Genomic DNA, 23,118 nt, shown 5'->3' on the forward strand with positions numbered 1-23,118 from the left:
AAATTAGGAGGCCTGGGGCACCTGGGTGGCTCAGTCGGTTAAGTGTCCAACTTCAGCTCAGGTTGTGATCTCACAGTTTGTGAGTTCCAGCCCTACATCAGGCTCTGCGCTGACAGCTTGGAGCCTGGAGCCTGCTTCAGAGTCTGTGTCTCCCTCTCTCTCTGCCCCTCCCCACTCAGGTTCTGTCTCTCTCTCAAAAATAAAATAAAACATTAAAAAAAAAAAGAAATGAGGAGGCTATTCTAGGATTTTTAAGGCACTCATTCAAAAGCACTAAGTGCTTACTGTGTGTCAGTCCAAGTAGAAATACATAGGCTTTTAAAAAATCAAGCTCTTCTGCCTTTGAAGTGTTCACAGTTTAGAATAGCACCATCTAATAGAATTTTCTGCAATGATGGAAATGTTCTCTGCACTGTCCAGTGCAAGTTGCTTTTGGGTACTAAGAATGTAGTTAGTGTGACTGAAGAATGGAATTTACACTTAATTTTAATTTAAACCTAAGTATCCACAAGTGGCTAGTGGCTTCTGTAGAAGAAAAGACATACATAGAAATAATTAGTATTCACTAAGTGCTAGGGAAGCACACGGGATGGAGATATTAACTCTGTTCATTAAAAGCCTCTGAGAGGAAATACATTTTTGGCGATGGGTCTAAAGGTGTAGTTAGAAATTCACCCTGGAGGGAAGAGCATTTTGGGTAAAGGATACTGCAGATGCAGAGGGAGAGACATGACTGGGCCTGACGCTTGTAAGAAAGAAAAAAAACAAAAAAACAAAGCAAAAAGGCACTAGGCAAAGTTCATGTCCCATGAAGAAAGATAGGAAGAATAAAACCTAGACAACAATCCAGTAATATTAAGATCTACAGAAATGAGTCATTTTCTTACTTGTCCAGGGGAATAGTGTCACAATTCAGGTAGTAACTTTCAAGTCCACTAAAACCGGATTATCCCAAGGGAGGAGGAGCTCTTTGAGCCAAATACTATTACAGAAGCTTTCATATACTTTATCTCATTTAATCACTACAAAAACCCCATTTTACTGAAAAGGGAAGCAAGGCTCACAGGATAAGTAACCGCCCAAGAACACACAGCTAGTAAGTGGCTGCACTTAGGTCTAATATTAAATTACCATAAAAAGATCAACATATGTAAACATATCATGTTAATCCCACCCAGGAAGACATTGAGACTGAAAATAGAAACACTCTATTTTTAATAGAATGTAGAATGTAGACCCTGAGAGATTATGTTAAAAGATTACATGGATCATTTCTAAGCTCTAATGGTGATATCCCAGGAGACAACTACCATCATGATAAATTAACTCTGGGCTGTCTGTCAAAGATCGTAGACTGAGCTGGCCAGTGTTTTATATAGTCTCATCTTGTATCAAATGCTGCAGATTACTAAAACCAACAGTACCAAATTTGATGCCAATGTCCATGGCCCCTCTAAGACCAATTTACAAGGGTACCACCAAGTGACAAAATTATAAGGTCCTGAAACTTATCTGTGTTGCCTACTGGTGTATAAAGAGTCTTGAGTTTTCAAAGTCCCACATCCTGGACCATTCTCTTCACCATTTCGCCTTTCTGAACCTTGTTCAGATTCGACTCAATAGCCTTGGTTAACTCCATCAACTGCTTTTATGGTGATGCTTCCCAACATCTGTTCCGCTCTACTTGTGGGAATTCCTGCTAGGTTTGCATGACGTTGAACTCAATTTTTTTTAATCTCACTAACTAGGACAGCAACAGAAGGCTAGGGGAAAAAGGAACATTCAAGAGAAAAAAGAATCTTCTTTACTAACACTGTAAACATAAAATAGCAATTTTCTTGTACTTCATATATTAGAAATTTCTTATTTCCAGTAATGTGAGAGTTGACCTCGGCTACAAGGCTGATATCTCCCATTTTGGGGTTTGAGAAATTTGAGCAGATGAATAAACATAGAAGACTTGAACCTGGAAGGAGAATACTAATTAGTAAACGTATACAACTAGTAAAGCAGTTGTATAAAGGACTAGCCAAAGAATGACCAGAAAAAGGGACAGAGGAAAGAAATAAAGATGTTGTTTACCAGAAAACCATCTATGTTGTCATTATGGAAGGATTAGAAATCAAATTTTCTGATTTAGTGTAGTGTAATTTTAGTTTATTTCATAGTTTAATGTACTCTACAAGGATGGGGGTGGGAGACTGAAGATCATCTTCATATTCCCCAAGACCATGTTCTTTAAAGGTTCTACCCAACAGAGCTAGGAGATAGAAATGCCAGGACTTGGGGCGCCTGGGTGGCGCAGTCGGTTGAGCGTCCGACTTCAGCCAGGTCACGATCTCGCGGTCCGTGAGTTCGAGCCCCGCGTCAGGCTCTGGGCTGATGGCTCGGAGCCTGGAGCCTGTTTCCGATTCTGTGTCTCCCTCTCTCTGTGCCCCTACCCCGTTCATGCTCTGTCTCTCTCTGTCCCAAAAATAAATAAAAACGTTAAAAAAAAAATTAAAAAAAAAAAAAAAGAAAAGAAATGCCAGGACTTTAGGAGGAAGACTAGCCAAATATTAGTGGCTCGGCTCCTTAATTAACTGAATTCCTTTTTCTGAGCTCTGCTCCTCAGAGGAAGACAGTAAAATAGATGGAGGCTGCGTACTTACTAATAAAAGTAGCCTGTTTGGTGAATATCCTCATTAATTAAACTAGTAGTTTCTAGCACTGAATTTAAAAAATTGTTTATACATTTTTTACATAAATTTATAAATATGACAATTACAACACTGATCGCCAGTCTGTGTGCCTTTCTCTCTCTCTCTCTCTCTCTCTCTCTCTCTCTCTCTCACACACACACACACACACACACACACACACACACACAATGGGATCATATTATACACACTTTAATGCATCTGGCTTTTCTCACACAATGAAAATTTCTCACACCTCATAAAAATCCGAGCCAACTGTGTGGCTCTAAATCACTCTTTTTAACAGCTGGAAATCATTCCATATTTTAGCTATACTATTGATCTAATGTGGATATTTCTCCCCTAGTCCTTTGTTTATCAACCATGCTATAATAAACATTCTTGCACCATGCTGTTGTTTCTTTTGGGTGAGTTGCCAAGAGCGAGATTGCTGGATCAAAGGGTAGCGTAGTTTTTTTTTTTTCCTTTTTCTCTCCCTTTTAAAGAATAGATGCTACTATTTGTTTCTAATTTGCAAGTAACCTTGAGCACTCACTTTTCCTCCCTTGACCTCTGTTTTCTCACTGCAAAAGGAGACGTGTGGGACTATAGATGACCTTGAATGTCCTTTGCAGCTTGTTCTAAACTTGTCTGCTTCTGCGCCTGCGCCCACTGCCCTGTGTTTTGCTGCAGTGTAGTGAGAATCATCACTACTGCTGACTCAGGAACAAACGCCCTGCCTGTCTGAGTCTCAGGATTTGAGACCTACATTTTGCACACAGACTAGTCACTTCACTGAGCCCTTGATTTCCAAGTTCAGACTCTGCTGAAATGCCTTGGTAAGGGAAGCTGCCTTTGATTAGTTGGGTTCTCCCTGACACCCAAGGTCCAAATGAGAGCTGGACAGCAAAGCTGATTACACAGCTCTAAGCTTCTGTCATTTTTGTTGAGATTTACCTTGATCTAAACAAAAGGTGTCTCAGGACACATCCGTAGCAGCCTCTGTGTTTGAGCACTTTTTCAGAATGCTCCCAATTTTCCTTTAATGAAGATAAATACTGGATTATTGTGTGACCAAACTACTGAATGAGAAGGGGAAATGTTGCAAAATGATGGTCTACTCTGTAAGGCTTTCTGCTCCGTGCATGTCTATCCATTTTAAACCATCCGGACCAGGGAGAAACAAGGATTTTACTTGCTAAATCTGAGGGACTTCACACAGATCATTTTTCCAGACTGAATAATAATAATTGCTTATTGATAGCAAACCAGGCAGCTGACCTCACTCTAGGCACTTCACATGCCTACTCTCAATCCCCAACCCGTGAGGTAGGTTAATATTCTTATTATCCTCATTCTACAGATGGAGGATCCCCCCCTTCCCCCTGCAAGGTCACAGAGGCTAGGAGGTGGTGTAGTCTGTCTGCAGAATCCATATTCTTAGCACAAAACAACACTGCAGGGGAACTCAGCAGTAGTGGGCAAGTGGGACAAAATTACTGCACGGGGCTTCTTAACTATCTTGTTAATGTCACCTGAAACCCACACTGAGAGCCCTCACATCCACCGTCTATAGAAGTTTAATGTGTTCACGGCTCAAAATCAGGTGAACACCGACACAGGCGCTCGCTATAATTATATCCGGAGTGGTGGGGTGGACCAGAGGCAACACAGATTTGGGCTCAAGTCCTGGCTCTGCCCGCTGGCCTTGGGCAAGTTTCTTCCTCTCTCAAATTAGTCCCTCAGCTCTTTCTCACCTGCTGCCCTGGGGAGGCGAGGAGGCTGTAGGGTACAGCCAGCCAGGCTAACCCCAGAGCAGACGCGTGTAAAGGGCCGGCTCCTCTCCCTCCAGCCCCGCTCCCTAGTGCTGTGGAGGGCAGCACCTGGAATGCGCAGGGCCACCTCCAGGCCCTCTCCCTCTTGGGTTCCAGTTTGCCCCCCAAATGTCGTGGCACAAACACTGGGTCAGGACTGCCACGGGATGGCCTCTTCTTCAGTAGACTCCCCATCCTCATCCAGCAAATGCCGGAGAGACATGGGTTTTCAAAAACAGCTATTTATTTGCTTATCTGCAAGGAGAGGGGGCAAAGTGATCGAGGGCGAAATCAATTACTATTTTTCATCTTTGACAAAGTAATTAAGGCCACAGTGACTGGTTAATTCCGACCGAATGGCTGCGCGGTGATGGATGCGGATTTACGGCCTCTTCGGCGGCCGCGCGCGGGCCGGATTATCACTCCAAACAGGCGGCCGCGGAGGGCGGGGGCGGAGACCCAAGTCCCGAAGACTTGCGCTTTTTATTCTAATTCTTGTTTAATGCTGCGGCTCCATCCCGGCGCTTCCAAGCGTTGACACACAGCTGTACGCACGACGAGCTGCCCCGGGCCACCAGCCTCTGAAGGCTGGCTCTCTCCCGCCCTGCCACCCCCACTCTGCTGCCCGACCCCCCGCCGGTTTAGGAGCTACCCCTCTTGGCCTCCCCGCCCGAGACCCCCCCCCCTCCACTCGGAACGTAGCCTCTCCTTTCTAGAATCTTGCGTCTAGAAGTGGGGTGAGGTGGGGAGCTCAAGCAGCGTCTCCACCACCATTACGCCCCCACCCCGCAGCTTTCCCTGCGCGTCAACCTCCTCTGAACTGCCTGACGCGTGACGGGCGCCACGCTGGAACTCAAGTGCGCACTAGGCCAGGGAGGGCCCGCAGGCGACACGTCAGGCCTGGGGACCGATCGGGGGCGGGAGCGTCACTTATGCTCAGGGCTGCAGTTCACCTGGCTCCCCCCCCCCCCCCCAGCCTGGAACGTCAGTAAGCCCCGGAATGTTGGGCGTGCAGGTGGACGCTCCACCCGCTTCCGCACTTTGCGGGGGCGGCTCAGACGCACGAAGAAAGGCCAGAGCCTTTCCAAGTCGTGACTGTCCACGGTGGAAGTCTGCCCAGGGCCTGCAGGGGGGGGGGGGGGCGCTAATCCGACCCAGGGGCGCATCTCTTGGCGCGGAAGTGGGGGGTGTCAGGCCTGCCCTTACCCTTCTTCTCCTATCCTCGTTTGGCTCGTTGGAAACGGGTCTGTTTCGGAAGAAGCGCCCAGCAGGCTCCCTCGGCTTTCCCGGTGGTTCCCAGAGTCTAGGATGCTTCCCAGCGCCCACCAAGACACGCGCCCCTGCGGGCTTCTCGGCCCCGCCTGTTGTGCTGACCCTTTTCCAGCCAGAGCCTAGCCCGATCCCACACCAGTCTCCCTTACTCCTCCTCCCCGACCCCGCCTGACTTCCCTCGGAGCGGGCCTCCGGAGACAGTGCAACTGGGCTCCCGCGACATCCCTATGGGCAGGGTGGGGAAAATTTCCCGGGTTTGAAAGCGACTTTCTAAACCCCAGTTTCCCGGGCTTTAGAACTAGGAATTTCTCAACGGTTGTTACCAAAGCTAAATGGGATAATTCATGGAAAGCTCTTGCACAATGGTTCAATATTGAGAGCTTAATAAATGTTAACTCGAAACTACAATAAAAAGCGGCCTGAACCCCGCAAGGCGGCTCGCCAGGAAGGCTTTATCAAGAAAACCTACGCATCGTTCCATCCTAGTGCAGATCGCGGGTCCCCCGGTGGCTGCCCTCGGAAGGGGCAGACTGGCGAGCCGGTGAGCGGCGGCACCCGAGCTCTCTCGAGCAGCTCGGAAGGAGGCGGGAGGGGGCCCCCGCAGTGCCCCGGGCGCTCACCGCAATCTGCCGCCGCAGCCTCCGCCTGCGGCCTCCGCGGCTTTGTCCTCCTGCCGCGCGGGGACGGCCCAGCCAAGTGCAACGGAGCCGACCCCGAGGCTGTGGGCCGTGCTGCGAGCGTCAGGGAAGGGACAAAGTGCCCTCCTTGGCTCCCCACCTCCGGGGCGAGGCGTTCCCCGAATGAAGCTGGCCAGAAAGGAGACAGGGGAGGTGTTTTGTTACCAATCCCCTTGGAGTCTCCAAACCAACCCTTCTTTGCAAAGGTGTTTTCCCTTTCTTCTGATTGTAGCCATTGCTTTATACCAAGAAAATCCATCTTTTTATCTTTAGGGCCACCCCTCACTTGCGCCACAGTACAGTAGAACATCCTCCTGTGGCTTCCCGGTTGGCCATCCTGCCGCCTGGCTCTTGAAGATCGCTATCTGGAGGCTCTCTCAGACCTTGCGCTTCCACATCTGGCCTGGCTGTGGTGGGTTTTTATTGAGAGGGCTATGAAAAAAGAATGGGTTTCCGTTTGACTTTGAAAGTGACCTAAGAACGAGATCACTGTTGGAAATAATGTCCTCTTTGTCGAAAGTATTTTCAGAGGTGTCTAAAAAATACAATGAGAACAGTCATAATTTTACTCAGAATTTCTTTTGTGTTAATAGAGATACGATAGGAATGCAAATACTAGACCTCAATGTATAAGCGAAACTCCTAGTTTTCTGGAAGGGCTGTCTAACAGCCCTCTAACAGTGGTTGTCTGCTAGTAGAGCTGTGAGGATCTGAAGCCCACATACACTCAGGCAGGTACACCATTATAAATGTTATAAATGCAGGACCCGTGAGCACTGGCCATCGCAGAGCTGTGCCGTTACATGCAGACCCTCGATCTCAGGGTAATATTGCGGAACCCGCTGCCTGCAGATTCAGAGAGACAGCCAAGGGAACCAGAGGAAGAGAAAGACAGAAATATGACAGTAATTTAATTCCTTCCCCCTCACCCACCTCGTAGCCCAATCCGCTCTGTTGGCGGCTGCGCCTCGCCTTGGGTGCAGTGGGACGTGTCCCTCCCATGTCTCCCTTAATTAGGAGGAGGCAAACTTCTGTCATCCCCTCCCGCCGGCTTCGGTTTAGTAATCAGACCCATATGAGTCACGCCGAACACGCAGCCCCCTCCTGCCCGAGGGACAACTGGCCAGCGTACTCTCTGCTGTTGTCCCTTTAAAACTCGAATCCAAGGGGGTAATGATTTATCAAACTTGTATTATCAAGAAAATGTCAAACGAAGGGCACCTTGCTTTGCACTGACGCAAACCTGGCCTTTTCCAAGGAGATATAGAAAGCGCCTCTCTTGTTGGAGTCAAACCCAGTCTTCTCAATAGCTGGTTTCACTCTCTGCCCGTTCAATCTGTTGCCCGTGTCAGACATGGTGAGTGTTTGCTTTTGTTCTTTTTAGAGGAAAGGGAGCTGCGGGTGGAGGAAGGGCAGATTCGTTTAGAGTACTTCTTTTTGAAGTGTTCTATGCATTTTGGAAGAGGAAGGGAGGGCAATCTTCACAGCCGTAGGTATTTGTTCTTGTGAGCATCACCTGAGGTGGGAAAGAGGTTTCTGAAGCTCTGTAGAACGGAGATCCCGATCTTCTAACTGTGATCCCAGGCACTGTCCTCGGTGCTGAAAAGCCAGGTGCCGGTACTGAGGCTAGTCGCTGAGTCCTAGAGGCTTTTCAGATAACAATGCTTGCTGGAGACAAGGTGTTTAGATTTGGTGTAAATTAATGAGTTCCGACCTGTGCATTTATGAAAGACGGTTAGACGAGATGCACGAGGTTGAGGTGAAGGTAATATGGTCATTCTTACAGTGTAATAGTAAATATTGGTGCTAATATTCAGGAAGCCCTGAAAGATTACACGAGTGGAGAAAGCAGATGGAAAAACCATCACTTGCAGATCTTTTAATTTGAAACTCAGTTGAGAAAAAGCAAATGAAAATTAGTCCTGAGTTTTGGTCCCCAAGCATGAAGGGCATTGGACACTCTTGTAACTAGTTACTGGAGGGGGAAAGAGAACCAAAAAACTTTGCATGTTCTTTTACATATCTGGAAATCTGGGAGTGAATGTAAGTTGCGTAAGATAACAAACCTGGTTACTGTCTTGTGTTGTACATCTGGTTTGTTATGGTTATTGTGTGGTGGTTGTTGTTCTTGTTTTGCTCGGGATCATTATTCCTGCCTTTGCTACCTGGAGGGCGAAGATGGGGTTGGAAATGCTGGGATTCGTTCAACCCATTTGGCCTGAAACACTCGTAGGTGCCAGGGCATCAGCTTTGTGGCCGCAGCTTGCCTATAGCTTATTTAAAAAAAAAAAAAAAGGCAATGTGCATTATTGAATGACAAAGGAAATGGGGCGGAAAATTAAAGAATCTTTCTACTATGGTGATGGGGAGGTGGGCACCCTACAGCCGTGATGTGAAATCCAAAGAGGGCGGGGAGCTCATAGCTGTAGGGTTATTTCTACCCTCCTTTGCTACCCCCTACAAAAACACATTTCTGCCTATTTTCTTAGTTCTCCCACCATCAGGGAGGAGAATATTAACTGCTTTATGCCATCTGGTTATTGACAAGACAGGCAAATTGAGAAATACAGTTTTTCTTGGAGAAGGAAAAAAAAATCCAGATGCCAGTTTATTCCCGAGATATTGGGACCTGAGTGGTGAACGGACCCGAGTGGTGTCTGGACCTGAGTGGTGAACGTCTTTACATGTAGATACAGGTATTTTTAGAGCTACCGAGACTTTCTGTGCGTGCGTGTATGTTTGTGTGTGCACGAACTTCACGTTGTATTTGCAGGATTGCGGTGCTCCCAAGGAAATGAATAAACAACCAGCCAACAGCCTGGGGGCGGCGATGGCGCTGGGCCACCATGCTGGCCCGTGCGCGCCCAGGACGAGCCCGGAGCAGGAGCTTCCCCCCGCCGCCGCCGCCGCCGCCGCCGCCGTGGCGCCGACGCCGCGTGTGCCCAGGTCCGCTTCCACCGGCGCCCAAACTTTCCAGTCCCCTGACGCGCGAGCCTGTGAGGCGGAACGGCAGGGCGTGGGGGCTTGCAAACTCAGTAGCCCGCGGGCGCCTGCGGCCTCGGCAGCTCCGAGGGACTTGAGCGAGGCGCGCGGCGCGCAGGCCGCAGCTCCTTCTGGGGCCGCCGGGCCCGGCAACGCTCTGCATTGTAAGATTCCGGCCCTGCGCGGCCCCGAGGGGGATGCTAACGTGAGTGTGGGCAAAGGCACCCTGGAGCGGAACAATACCCCGGCCGTGGGCTGGGTGAATATGAGCCAGAGCACCGTGGTGCTGGGCACGGATGGAATCACGTCCGTGCTCCCGGGCAGCGTGGCCACTGCTGCCGCCCAGGTAAGCAGGTCGTGCTCGGCCCGCGCCGCCTCCCGCCCCCTAGGCGTGCGAGGCGAGCCGGGCCGTGGTGGGTGCACGTGTGCTGATGGGGAGACCGGTTGGCAGTGCCAGGTAATGGACGCGGGAGGCAGCTTTGGGGCTTTGGAAGCTCGCGCTGCGCTGGGGTCCCCAGTTCAGGGCTCAAGGGCTGTTGTGACCCTGCCAGAGGAATCACGATCTCAGGAGCCGCCACGACCTGTCTCTTCCCAACCTCAGTAGTCGCGCAAATTCATGCAGGCTCATGAAGCGGTTGAGACAGATAGATTATGAAAACAAGACTCCCCCTTTTGTCCATGAGTGAGTCTTTTCTTTAAAATATTTTTCCTTAATTAGAAAAATTAAGAAATACAGAGGAACCCTCTTCCCCTCCCCCTGCAGGGAATAACAGTTTAAGTGCAGTAGTACCTTTCGCTTAGAGTGAAATTATCACATGAGAACTCATTGAGGAGAGGTGGGTGTACATGAAGCTACTACTGAAGCTTAAGCTTCAGGGCTCTTCCAAAACCCAGTACCTAGTTTTTCATCATAACTTTGTATATGTTGTTGTTGTTGTTGTTTTCTTAAAGAGAATCTATCTCTTTAGCTCCATGCCTGGACCTGCCTCTACATTTGATCCTTTACACTCAATGAGAGGCATGAAAAACTCACAGAGCAAATCCCAATCCTGGGTTCAGGATAAGGCAACTACTACTGCTTATTATTACCCTCTCCCATACAGGCTCTTGTCTTCCATTTCCCTCCAGTCTCTCTGCTTCCTCTGATCTCTTCCTTTCTCTGTCCTGTCTCACCTACTTGAGCTCTTCCTTTTCCATCCCCTACCTTTCTGCTGTCTCCTCTCCTTCCCCTGTCTGGGGGGCTAGGCATGTGTTGAGCACCTGAATCTAAACATCTGCCTATGTGAGATTTCCAGTTTGTACAGCCCTTCTGTTCGGTGACACTCTAGTATTTACACACACACACACACATACACACACACACACACACAGGCCCACACCTCAAGAACCCAGCTGTTGGAATAATAACTAGAAATGAACATACACTTAGACCTTCCCACTTGCCCCTGTTTTTGGTGTCCACTTCTGGGGCGTTTGTCTGTATATATTAACTGCCTCTGACAGCATGTGCCCAACAGTGTGACCCCAGATGGAGGCAGAAGATTGTTTCAAATACCTTGCTTAACCTCCGCACTGCGGCAAAAGCGCAAAAAAACGGCTGAAACTCCCACCCTTTTAGCCTGAGAAGAATTGGAGGGTGGGTGGGGCTGGAGGTGGTGTGCCTGGCAAAGGACTGTGGAGGGGATGCTGAAGATGTTCAGAGTAGATTAAGCCCTGCATTTGCCTATTCTCAGCTCTGCCCATTTTCCTGTTCTTGCCTTCCTGACACCTACCTCAGCCCTCCTCCCTTCCAGAGACTTCCTCTTCTCCTGACAGCTCCTTTACTCTCCACAGCCTGTGGAACAGCGTGAGACAGACCAGAGTGCTAGAATAGCAAATGGAGTGTGACGGAGGAAGTAGAGGCCGGGCAGTGGCTTGGGTCCTTGGAACCTTGGTGTGGTGTCCAGGCATCCTGAACATTTAGAATTTGTTGAGGTGGTTTCATCTTCTTCCTTTTCTGCTTAGTAGTGAGGCATTCCAGAAGGAGATAACGCCCCTAAGAGAGCATCTTAGTGTGAACTTGGAGAGGCAAGCCTCAAAGGTCCATAGATGGTTGGAACTGGAAAGCGCCTCAAGGGATAGTTCTTCTCAGCCCCTCATTTTATAGATGGGAGCACAGAGGCTCAGAGAGCATGTGGCTTGCCTGGGATTATCCAGATGGTTAGTGGTAAAGTTTAGACCAGAACTCAACGCTTCAGATATCTCGTGTCTTGCCATATCTACCTTCTCTGTTCTGCCTCTTGTTTCACACCCACACCTCTCTCCAGCCCATTTCCCTTGCCCTGGTGTTGAAAGGTGCCCCCCCCCCCCCCTTACACTAGCAAATCAGGTAGGTTCTGCCTATAGGCTTTGGCAGAGAACATGAGGCAGGGGCTCTGGCTGGCTTCAGGCATTGCGGCTCTATTTCTGACCTAGCAGACTCCAGAGGGAGAAAGGGCTGAGGAAGGAGTGTGTTGAGGGTTTTGGGGAGAGAGGGGTTGGTTAGGGATCTGCTTGCTGGGGATTCTAGGCATGATATTGGGGAACTGCTTGCCAACTGAACTCTTGGTCAGGGGTTGGGGATGGAGGGACTTGCTTGCAATCAACCAACAGGTTCAAGGTTTGGGGAAAGCTGCTTGCTGGTGTGCCCTGACTGCAGGATTTGGGAAGGAGGGGTGGGTCTAAGGGTGTGTTGAAGATGAATCTTCATATCAGAATTGGGGGCCTGCTTGCTGAAAGACTTTCAGTGCAGGGGTGAGGGGTAAAGGCTCTGCTTGTAGATGCATCCTCTCTCTTCAAAATTGGGGTCCTGCTTGCCAATGCATCCTCAGTTGGAAAATGGGGGCCTGCTTGCTGGGAAAGACCCTCAGCAGGGGGGATGGGCGGAATGGGGCCTGCTTGCCGGTGGCCCCGGGGCTGTTATCCGACAATGTGCTTTTCCGCCCCCAGGAGGACGAGCAAGGGGATGAGAATAAGGCCCGAGGGAACTGGTCCAGCAAACTGGACTTCATCCTGTCCATGGTGGGGTACGCAGTGGGGCTGGGCAATGTCTGGAGGTTTCCCTACCTGGCCTTCCAGAACGGGGGAGGTATGGCTTTTCCGGTCTTTCCGCCTGCGGAGGGGCGGGGCGGGCACTTGCGGGTTGGGGAGGCACCAAAAGCCTCGGAAAGGGCAGGGAGGGGAGGCTGGGAGCAGCCTCCTCGCTCAGGCTCCATCCCCCATAGGCATCGGTGCTAAGCCAGAGGGCAGGGGCCACCATAACGGTTTGGCACTAGATCCAGGAGGCTTTTGTCTGAAGATGGAGCTCAGGAGAGAGGGGGGCCTCCATGATCCCCCACTGGTCCAGCTTGGGGGACTGGGTCCCGAGCCAAGAGGGCATGGCCGCATTCAGAATTCAAACTCTGATTTAGCCAAGAAATATTCTTGTAGCAGCGCACTCTGTGCACTTAAATGGCAGTAGCTGTGTGGTCCTGGACACCAAATTAAGGACGGTTTAAGATTATAACCTGGAAATCCGAGCCTACATAGGAGACCTTGCAAATGGGTGTTTGAGTTGTGCAGAATGCAGGGTGCTGGTGACCCAGGAGGTGGGAGTGCAGAGGGGCCGGGGTCTGTACTCTCCAGAACCTCTCAGAAGTACCCACACACATACATCCCCTTGGGCACAAGCAGGACATATTTTGACTTTAGCCAAGTTGTTTGGCAAAAAATGGTTTTCGTTTTGTTTGTCTTCACTGGGTGGAAGAAGCTGCTTTTGAAGGAAAACCATTTCTGAAATGGTGAGGATGTCAGTTAGGTACATACCAGCTGCCAGGCCCCTTGGATCCAGTGTACCTCTTATGTACACACTGAGGAGGAGAGAGCCCACCCATTCAAGGTCCTCTTTGCTGGCGCTCTCCACCTTGAGGCACCTTGGCCAGGGCCTCGCCCCCACATTGCCTAAACTGACAAGTCCCCCTCTAGGAATAGGAATTTGCAACTAGGACCTCCTCCTAGGACCAAAGAGACCCCCTCCCCACCAAGTTAGGGTTTTTTTGTTTTTTGTTTTCTCTTGGGTGGGCTCCAGACAGCAGACAGGTGCTGCACCACCAGATGATTAAAACGGAAAAATATGCCTTCTCCCCTCCAATTCCAAATTAGGACACATTGACAAGTACTTATGAGGATGGCCGATCATTTGCAAACGGAGGTGCCCTGGAAACAGAAGAACATGTGTTGGCCGCACAAAAATAGGAACCCTAGCTGGGTTTCCGCTTGGTTTTCTGTAAGAATCCCAGTCCAGGGTGCAAGAAGTGGGCCGGAGATGCTATAATAAGGCTTCCAGTGACAGGTAGTGGTGGGAGGTGGGGGAGGAGCTAGGGAGGGCCTTTCAGCCAGGGCAGTTTGGCGTGCCAGAAGTACCCATGTTTTGCTCCCCTGGGGATCCGCGAAGTGTGGGTCTGCGTCTGGCCCAGTGGCCAGGTTCCTGCCCCCGGTTCCAGGAGCTCCTCACATAGCCATGCACGGGGAGGGGGAGGCAGACTTTTCTACACTGCGGCTCCCAGCTCCGCAGCCCACAGCACTGGGTGGAGAGCTGGCCTCCTCCTTCTCGGGCGCGGGGGGGGGGGGGGGGGAAAGGATTGCATAATCCACCCTTCTCCAAAACCCCATCTGGAGAGGCTAGAGCAGGGCACCCCCCCCCCCCCCCCCCCCGTTTTACTCCCCAAGAGCTTGAGGCCCCTGCTGGGCTTTCCTCACCTGGAAGGGCCCAGGCAGGAAAGGCCTTTCAGCCCAGACAGGAAGTTGGAAGAAGGGTGACCAAAAAGAGTAGACCAGAGAAAAATCAGCTTTCCTTTCCTGGAGCACAGCGTTCTGGGTTCTGGCATCCCTAGTGCCTGAATTGGCTCTGACCCATGCAACAGTGCTTACTGGTCCAAGTCATTTCAAAGATCATGGCTGTTCCCTAAGGCCCTCCCAAACGATCTTAATTCTTTAAGGGAATGAACCCCAGAGAACCCCCATCAGTTGAGGCAGCCTCCCTACTACTATTGTCCTGTTTGCAGGGAGCGGGGGGGGGGGGGGGGGGGGGGGAGGGGGGCATTCCAGGGAATAAAGAGATGAAGGGCTGACAACCTCTGGGGGCTCCAGTCTAGGTAAGACACTATGTAAATATTGGGAGGTGCTCAGTGCCTAGGGAAGTATTGTGGGAGGACAGAGAAGGGAGGCTTCTTGAAGGAGGAAGCATTTGAGTTGACTTTGAAGGATGGAAGGGATTTTCATGTGGAGAAGAAAGTTGAGAAGTGTGTGGTGGCTGGGGTGGCGGAGAGAGGGATTTTCTAGCCACTTGTCTGGCAGAGCAGACCCAGCACTGAGTGGCGGGAGGTGCGCAGGTAACTCAGGGTATTGCACAGGAGGGCTCCTGGAGTCTACCTTAGTAGATATCGGGTCCTTGGAGGGTGGAGATGCTGAGACGATTTCACCAAATATGACTCTAGTAGTGAGTCACGGGTGTGGATTTATTGAATGCTGGAAGAGCTTAATTTGGAGGACGTTGAAATGCTGTAATAAGAAAAGGAAAAGAAGAGAAAAGAATAAAACCCCACCATGACACAACCCCTAGCAACCCATCCAGGAGGGAATTGGGAAAAGTAGTGTGTTTGTTGGGTACTCTGGACTGAACTTGGTACAGGAAGGCTGTTAAATGTCCCAGGGTCCCTGTGGTTGAGCTGGAATGTCAAAAGTTTCTTGGAAAATGAGGGGGAGCCAGCTCCCACCTCAGAGGGTGAATGTGGGCCAAGGTGGCCTTGGCCTCCGAGGGCTTCTCACTTCTCACTCTGTCTTTCCAAGGTGCTTTCCTCATCCCCTACCTGATGATGCTGGCTCTGGCTGGGTTACCCATCTTCTTCCTAGAAGTGTCACTGGGCCAGTTTGCCAGCCAGGGGCCAGTGTCTGTGTGGAAGGCCATCCCGGCCCTACAAGGTGAGTCCGCCCTGCCTCCCAGCCTCCTCAGCCCTCTTCTGCTCTCTCTGGCACCACTCAGCCCCCAGGAGGGAGACCTGCTTTTGTGAACAGGGTAACTCACATTTTCCTTTATTTGATCCATTCTACCTCTGGGACCCTCTGAAGAATGGCCCAAGATTGCCTCTGGCATTGGTCTGTTCCTCTCAGAATGCCTCAATCTCCCTGATGGACACAGAATCCACTCCACTATTTGTGTATCCATCTGTGAAAGAGAGCCAAGACCTAGGTCCCCTCCCTGTGCCCAACTGTAAGAATTCCCTAGGACTTGGACTGGAATGAGTCCCTGGAAATCTTGCTTCCACAGGCTGTGGCATCGCAATGCTGATCATCTCCGTCTTAATAGCCATATACTACAATGTGATTATTTGCTACACACTTTTCTACCTGTTTGCCTCCTTTGTGTCTGTGCTGCCCTGGGGCTCCTGCAACAACCCTTGGAACACACCAGAATGCAAAGATAAAACCAAACTTTTATTAGGTAAGTTTGGATATCCCTACGTTAAGTGGTGGGCAGAGATGAAAACAACCAAATAAACTTAATTCTAACATTTAAGGAGCTCATGGCTCAGAGGAGGGGTGATGACATTTTTGTTTGCCCATGACTAACTGGAGTGTTTGTTAAAAATGCAGACTTAGAGGCTCACTGGGTAGTCTGATATATTAGATTTGGATGGGGTTGGGAAATTCGCATTTTAGCAAGGTCTTCAGGTGACTCATATGTACTGTACAATTTGAAAGCAATGGGGTCCTAGAGTCTAGGAGAGTGATGCCTGTGATCCTGGATCACACTTCACAAAATACTGCTCAGTGCATGAGGTAACTAGGAGAACAGATACTTGAGTGGCAGACCTCTGATAGAGATTAGAAACGTGCATAATGTAGTACCTAGAAATGGAGAAGTCTGCCTGGGGAGTCAGGGAAAGTTCCTGACGGTTCAAACCTGAAATCCCCTAGGACGTGAGGGCTTGTGGGGAGCTGTCAGCTTTCTGGTTCAAAGGCAGGTGGGTGGAAGTGAGGAGGAGCAGGGCAGACTTGTCAGCAAGGCTGTCTGACCTAAATGACATCTTTGCCCTTGACGGTACATGGGTCTTGGGCAGGTAACCTTTCTCTCTGGATCTGCATTTTTGTCACTTGTAAAGTAGGAATAATAGTGTTCTTTATCCTACCTACCTCACGGGATTGCTGTAAGGAAGCCAGAAACAAAGGATATGGGAGCAGCTGGAAAAGTATAGCCCTCTACAAATAGAAGGTGCCTCCGTCACCTTTGTCACCTTTGAAACCTCTCTGTCATTTCAATGGGCACCAATAAACAAGTAGTTTCTTCTTTTTCCAGAAGATCTGTTATTCCCCTTAAGCTCAATCTGTGCTGAGGTCAGAATCTGTGATCTCTACATGATTGGCTCTTAGTGTAGGCCCCCAAATCAGCTCCTTTGCCCTTACAGCCAGCACATTGCAGAATGAGGGCATTATTTAACCCTTTGAGTGTGTTATGAGAGAAAGATGAATTCTTCCCTGCCATATCCTTGTAGACATGCACATACCTAAAGGGAGTAATTCACACTGGAGTATTTTTACACACATTGTGCATATACATACATGCCATGACCAACCTCCACCTAGAGTGGCTTTGACTAAGACTGAAAAAGAGCTAAAACTAAAGACATGTGCCCATGGAAGTCAAACCCTGTGCACCTGGAAGTATTCAGGAATGCGGGATGGGGTGTGTGGAGGTTCCCAGGTGGGTGGCTCGACGAGAAGCGTCCATTAAACTCTCTTTGCCTCAGTGTTCTCACAGTCTCAGTGTTGGTGGATTCTTGCCTTAGGGCAGCAGTTCTCAGCCCAAGCTGCTATATATCAAATCACCTGGGGAACTGACAAATCAAGACATCCCTTAGGGTCCACATAAGACTAATTAAATCAGACAATTTAGGGATAGAGTCAAGGATCCGTAGTTTTAAAGTGCCCCAGGAACCAAAGAACCACTAGGTTGGAGTTTGATCACACCTCTTATTGATTTAGATGCCCTTAACCATTTTTGGAATGGAATGCCCCCTCTCCTTGCCTGCATTTCTGCCATCCCAGTGGTCACCTCTACAAAGCTGCTCTCTGGGAGAATTCCACTCAAAAGCTATTCATGGATTCACAACTAACAATTAGCTGCTGGAGTGGCCTCCTGGAACATTTTCTAGGATGTAGAGTCTAGAATGCAGAAATACCTCAAGGTCATTCCCCAGACTTGCCTGTCCTTCCCAGATTGTGCCCGGGAGGGAGGTCACTTTTCAAGGGAGAACCTGCTGGAGGAGGACTGCTGGCTTGAATCAGGCTCCATGGGAAGTTTGCCTGGGGACTTCCATCAGGAACGATAGATGTCATGGTGATCAGTGTCCCACAGCTGACCTCCAGGAGGGGCAGTAGTTCAGAAACAACATTCTCTTCAACAAACATATCCACTAATATTTGTGTGGCACCTTCACACTTAAATAACAGCTAGCACCACTTTCGACATGCCAAGCACTATGGGAACCCTTTTACTTGTATTACCAACACACAACAAGTCAACACATGGCTTCTATTATTATTCCCATTTTACAGATGAAAAAGCTGGATCTCAAGGTCATAGAGCTAACTCTGTGGTAGACCTGGGATTTGAACCCAAGTTTGCCTGCCTCCCAGGGCCATGGTTCTAAAGCATCATGCCAAATGCTCCCCAGTCTACAAAGCAGCTTTATAAAAGATGTCCCTGCTCTTCCTAATAAGAGCCCCAAGAGTTCCAAGGGGCAGGTGACATGATTACCATTTTGCAGTTGAGAAAGTGAACTTGAAGAGAGTGGAAGGGTCAGGCTGTAAATCAAAAGGTAGAACCCGCACCGAGATTTAGATGTCATGACTCCTGATTGCCTGCTCATCCAGGATTCCCGAAGGCTCCTTGGTCCATCAGGTTCTGCCCCATCAGTCCTGGCACAGTGACATCAGTCCATGTGTTCCCTAACTGTCTGTTAGGGACTGAGATTCCCTGGGCTAAAAAGAAAGCTTGTCCGAACAGTCGTTTGACTTAGTAGATCCACTTCTGGGGATCAATCTTAAGGGGGGAAATCAAAGACCCAGATAAGACTTATACATGATTATTCATTGTAGCCACATTTACAGTCTTGGAAAACACTAGAAACACTTAAATCTGTGCCCAAAATGCAAATAATTCTTGAATAATCCCATAGTTCAAATAAACTGTAGTGCATCCATAGAATGAAGTGTTCTGTAGTCATTAAACATGAATATTCATAAAACACGGGGAAATCCTCCCCCCAATACACAAAATGTTTACTGACAGATTTGGGACCATATTTTCTTTTCTACCTTTTCTATCATGGACACATTTATTTTATAGCCAGAGTGTGTGTCTCTGTGTATATATACACACTTATATTCATTTGTGTGTATTTTTTTTTTTTTTGAAGCAAGCTGAGCATGTTGTCTAGACCAGGAATGTGGGAGAGGGTGTTCCTGGATTTGTAAAGTTTCCAGTCTGGCGGATGATAACATTAAAGGCAGAGTAATGGCATTTTACAGCTAAGCTCCTAGTTGACTGGTACAAACCATAAAAACTATGCAAGCTCTGAGCAGAGAGAGACAATGGACATTTTTCACTCTGATTATTCCCTGGGAGCATATAAACAGGCTGGACAGATTTTTATCTTATTCTTAGCAAGTGCTTTAAATTCCACTCCCATTGAAAACAATTTTTTTTAATGTTTATTTTTGAGAGATAGAAACAGAGCACAAGTGGTGGAGGAACAGAGACAGAGGGAGACACAGAATCTGAAGCAGGCTCCAGGCTCTGAGTTGTCAGTGCAGAGCCTGACGTGGGGCTTGAACTCATGGACCACTAAATCATGACCTGATCTGAAGTCGGACACTTAACTGACTGAGCCACCCAGGCACCCCAATCCCCCACTTTTTTTTAAATTTTTTTAATGTTTATTTATTTTTGAGACAGAGAGAGACAGAGCATGGATGGGGGAGGGTCAGAGAGAGAGGGAGACACAGAATCTGAAACAAGCTCCAGGCTCTGAGGTGTCAGCACAGAGTCCAACGCGGGGCTCGAACTCACGGATCGCGAGATCATGACCTGAGCTGAAGTCAGACGCTTAACCGACTGAACCACCCAGGCGCCCCAATCCCCCACTTTTTTAAAGCAAGTTTCCAATCTTCACTCTTTCTCTGTGCAGTCCCTCCATCTGTTCGCTGTGCTGTCTGCACATGACTGTGTTCCATTACTGAGGCCAGGCTCTCCCTTGTGGAAGTATCGGTCCTTTGGGGTCCTGGGGTGACTTAGAAAGGGCAGTGGTGGACTGACTTGCAGCAGTCAGGCTGCTCTTGAACTTGCTGCTCTTGAGTTCTCTTGAACTCACAAGTCATGAGTTCAGAGGGTGGATATCCCAGACCCTTTCCCAAATGGCCATTCTGAGAAATGTTTAGAAAATGGAAAAATCCCTTCCCCTAGCGCAGTGTTCCACAAATAACCTCCAGGCTCAGCCTCTGTCCTATAGCTGCCCTACCATGTGATAGCGGGCCACTGGTCTCAGAGGAGGAATTGGATAGCTCACAGTTATGACTTTCAGTCATAGCAAGGAAGTGTTTATCCCATGGCCGGCTCAGCATTGCTAGGGTCATATCGCTCCAGGAGCCTGACTCACCACCGGGATGCCAGGGCCCTGTACCCCAGCCCCCAGCCTTGGCTCTGTCCATTGTTAGAGGCTGGGCTTTCAGCATGTTTCTAAGGTGTGTGTTTTAAGACTGTCTTCCTTAGGAGGACTCAACCTTTCAGATGTCTAATGGAGAATAGCTAATCCATGCCCTGCCAACTGAGACCAGCGACTGTTCTGTGAAATTAGGAGCCGACTGGGTCATTTAAAATGGGAACAACAAAAATACCATTTCTATTCCTGGAATGGCTTAATTTTCATTAGAACTTTAATTAAATGATCCCTTTTCTCCCTGGTCTTTCGTGTGCTTTCATTTATTAATAATTGCCCGAGTAAAGAGAATCCCATTCGAACAGCTTCCAATTTAGCACGATCCTTATCGCTGTTCTTTGTTCAGGGTTGCTGGGCCGCGGAGGTCTGATGACACGGCCCATCCTTCCTCCACTGGCCCACCTGAAGGCGCTGCGCGCTGGGAAGCACGCTTCTGCCGCCCAATGGTGGGAAGGGACATTGCAGGAGGCTGGAGGCCGCAAGGAGCCCTCTGCAGTGACGCAGGAACAGCGTGACTTTGCACTGCCGCTGAGAGTAGGGATCCAGAGTCGTCCAGGGAAGCTCTCTAGGGAAGCCGCCCGCATGATTCACAATGGCAGTTCTGGAAGCAAGCGATTTGGCATTTGCCCGCGTCTTAGCGGTTTCTTCGGTCTTAGGGGATGGACGTACTCTTTGGCAGGAGGACAGGAGATAACTTCTGCGCTTACTTACAGAAAAGGGCTGTGGATGGTCCTTTGTTGTCTTCATCCAGATTGCTGCTGGGGGAAACAAATGCTCCCTTTGTAAATATTTGATAATTAGGTCAGAATCCCTCCGGAACTCTGTTATTTGATTAGACTAAAGATAATATTGAATTAAAAGGTATTTTTGAGGACTCTAAAATCAGCGGTTCTCAACTCCGGGAGATTTTTCAGGAGACATTTGATAATGTTTATAGATATTTTGGGTTATCACAACGAGGGTGGTGGGGTGTTGATGGAGGGGCGGAGATGCTCCTGCCATCTAGTGGGCAGAGGTCAGCGATGCTGTTTATCCTGCAATGCACAGGAGAGCTCCCGGCAACAGAGAATTAATTATCTGGTCCAAAAAGTCAGTAGTACTGCTGTTGAAAACCCTGGTTTAAAGAACTAATCAGAGGGAAGAGGGCGCCTGGGTGGCTCAGTCAGTTAAGTGTCTGACTTCTGCTCAAGTCATGATCTCACAGTCCGTGAGTTCGAGGCCTGCATCGGACTCTGTGCTGGCAGCTTAGAGCCTGGAGCCTGCTTCTGACTCTGTGTCTCCCTCTCTCTCTGCCCTTCCTCCGCTCATGCTCTCTCTCTCTCTCACACACACACACACACACACACACACACAAATAAATAAACGTTAAAGAAAAATAACTAATCAGAGGGAAGAGAGTCTTATAATTGTTATTTAAAAGTTTTTATATGATATAATGAGATATTCTGGAGGAACGAGCGGGAAGTGGTAGGTGATTTATGGCTGGCCAGTGAGATTGTGGGAGATGTCACTGAGGACTAGAGATGCCCACCCCATAAAAATGTATGACAATGATGACTGAGTTATGGCTAAAATTTATTGAGTCCAGCAGCGCTCAAGGCATTGTGAGATTTTTTTTTTTCATTCCTGATATCACTTACTTTGGTTATTGCAACAATCTTGTAAGCTAGATATAACAATTATCAGACAACAGAGGCTTGGACAGATAAAGGGACTCCTCTAACTCCTCTAAACTCTCAGGGCAGAGGAGCCTCTGAACCCATAGTCTTATCCACTTTACTGTTCCACAGGTAGCATGCATTAGGAGTCCATGCACCAGATTCAGGTGGCCCTGTCCTCTTTTTTTTGTTGTAGTTTGGTCCACGATATCTAAAAATAATTTGACCTTATTTCCAACATTTTAAAATGGAGAGATTTCAGGGCACCTGGGTGGTTCAGTCAGTTGAGCATCTGACTCTTGGTTTCCACTCAGGTCGTGATCTCACAGTTCATGAGTTCAAGCCCTACATCAGGCACTGTCAGTGCCGAGCCTGCTTAGGATTCTCTCTCTCACTCTGCACCACCCCCCCCCCCGCCCACTCTCTATCTCTCTCTCAAAATAAATAAATAAATGTAAAAAAATAAAATAAGGTGGAGAGATTTCGTGTAAATATCCAAATTTTCTGCATCTTTTGCCAGAACACAAGGAAAAGGCATGGCCCCGTTTGTCTGGAGTATCCTCTGGTTTGCCAGAGTCCCCACCTCTCCTTATCACCCTCTATTTTATGCCTTCATCATTTGTGTCACCAGCCTGGTTTATGAAGGTGTTCGAATCTATGATCCCTGCTCTCTGCTTCACAGTACAGTGGTTAAGAGCATGGCCCCCAAAGAAAGAATGCTTGTTTGCCTCCTGGTTTTGCTGTATGACCTTGGCAAGCACCTGCTCTTCTCTGTGCCCGTTTCTTTATCTGCAGCATAGACAATAACAATACCTACCTCAAAGGGGTGATGTGAGGCTTGAATCAGTCCGTGCATATAAAGCACTTACAAAGGTACATGGTATGTGCCCTGTGTTAGCCATTGTTATCGTTACTTTTCACTCCTTTGTAAAATAGTATCTTTGGGGATAAAACAGTATCCTGGTGGACTCTATTTAAACTGCCAAGTGATGGGTATTTATAAGGCTGTCAGAGAGGCATTGTAATATAGTCAGAAAGACTTCAGCTTCTTCCTATTTGAAATGAGCATACTAATATACACCTCCCAAGGTTGATGAGGATTTCATGGGATAGTCCTTGTTAAAGTGTCCAGCGGAGTGCCTGACCTACTATGATCCACGTGGTGAGTCCCCCTCCCCATCCCACTCTAGGTCAGGCCTTCTCAGCCTCGAAACCCTGGACATTTTGACTGGATAATTCTCTGTTGTGGGGGGCTGGCCTGTACA

The 23,118-nt window shown here is 48.7% G+C and overlaps 1 protein-coding gene across 1 annotated transcript in view; it reads left to right on the forward strand.

Annotated features, from left to right (window-relative positions):
- Positions 1–7,506: 7,506 nt before the first annotated feature.
- SLC6A5 (solute carrier family 6 member 5) overlaps positions 7,507–23,118 on the forward strand; it is a 55,790-nt gene continuing 40,178 nt past the window's right edge. The window contains exons 1-5 of the mRNA XM_043580817.1: positions 7,507–7,798; positions 9,215–9,769; positions 12,391–12,529; positions 15,268–15,399; positions 15,746–15,919. Coding sequence (XP_043436752.1) covers positions 7,796–7,798; positions 9,215–9,769; positions 12,391–12,529; positions 15,268–15,399; positions 15,746–15,919 — 1,003 coding nt within the window. The 5' untranslated portion in view covers positions 7,507–7,795. The remainder of the gene's footprint in view (positions 7,799–9,214; positions 9,770–12,390; positions 12,530–15,267; positions 15,400–15,745; positions 15,920–23,118) is intronic.

This window comes from Prionailurus bengalensis, chromosome D1 (genome assembly GCF_016509475.1).
Source record: "Prionailurus bengalensis isolate Pbe53 chromosome D1, Fcat_Pben_1.1_paternal_pri, whole genome shotgun sequence".
NCBI lineage: Eukaryota > Metazoa > Chordata > Mammalia > Carnivora > Felidae > Prionailurus > Prionailurus bengalensis.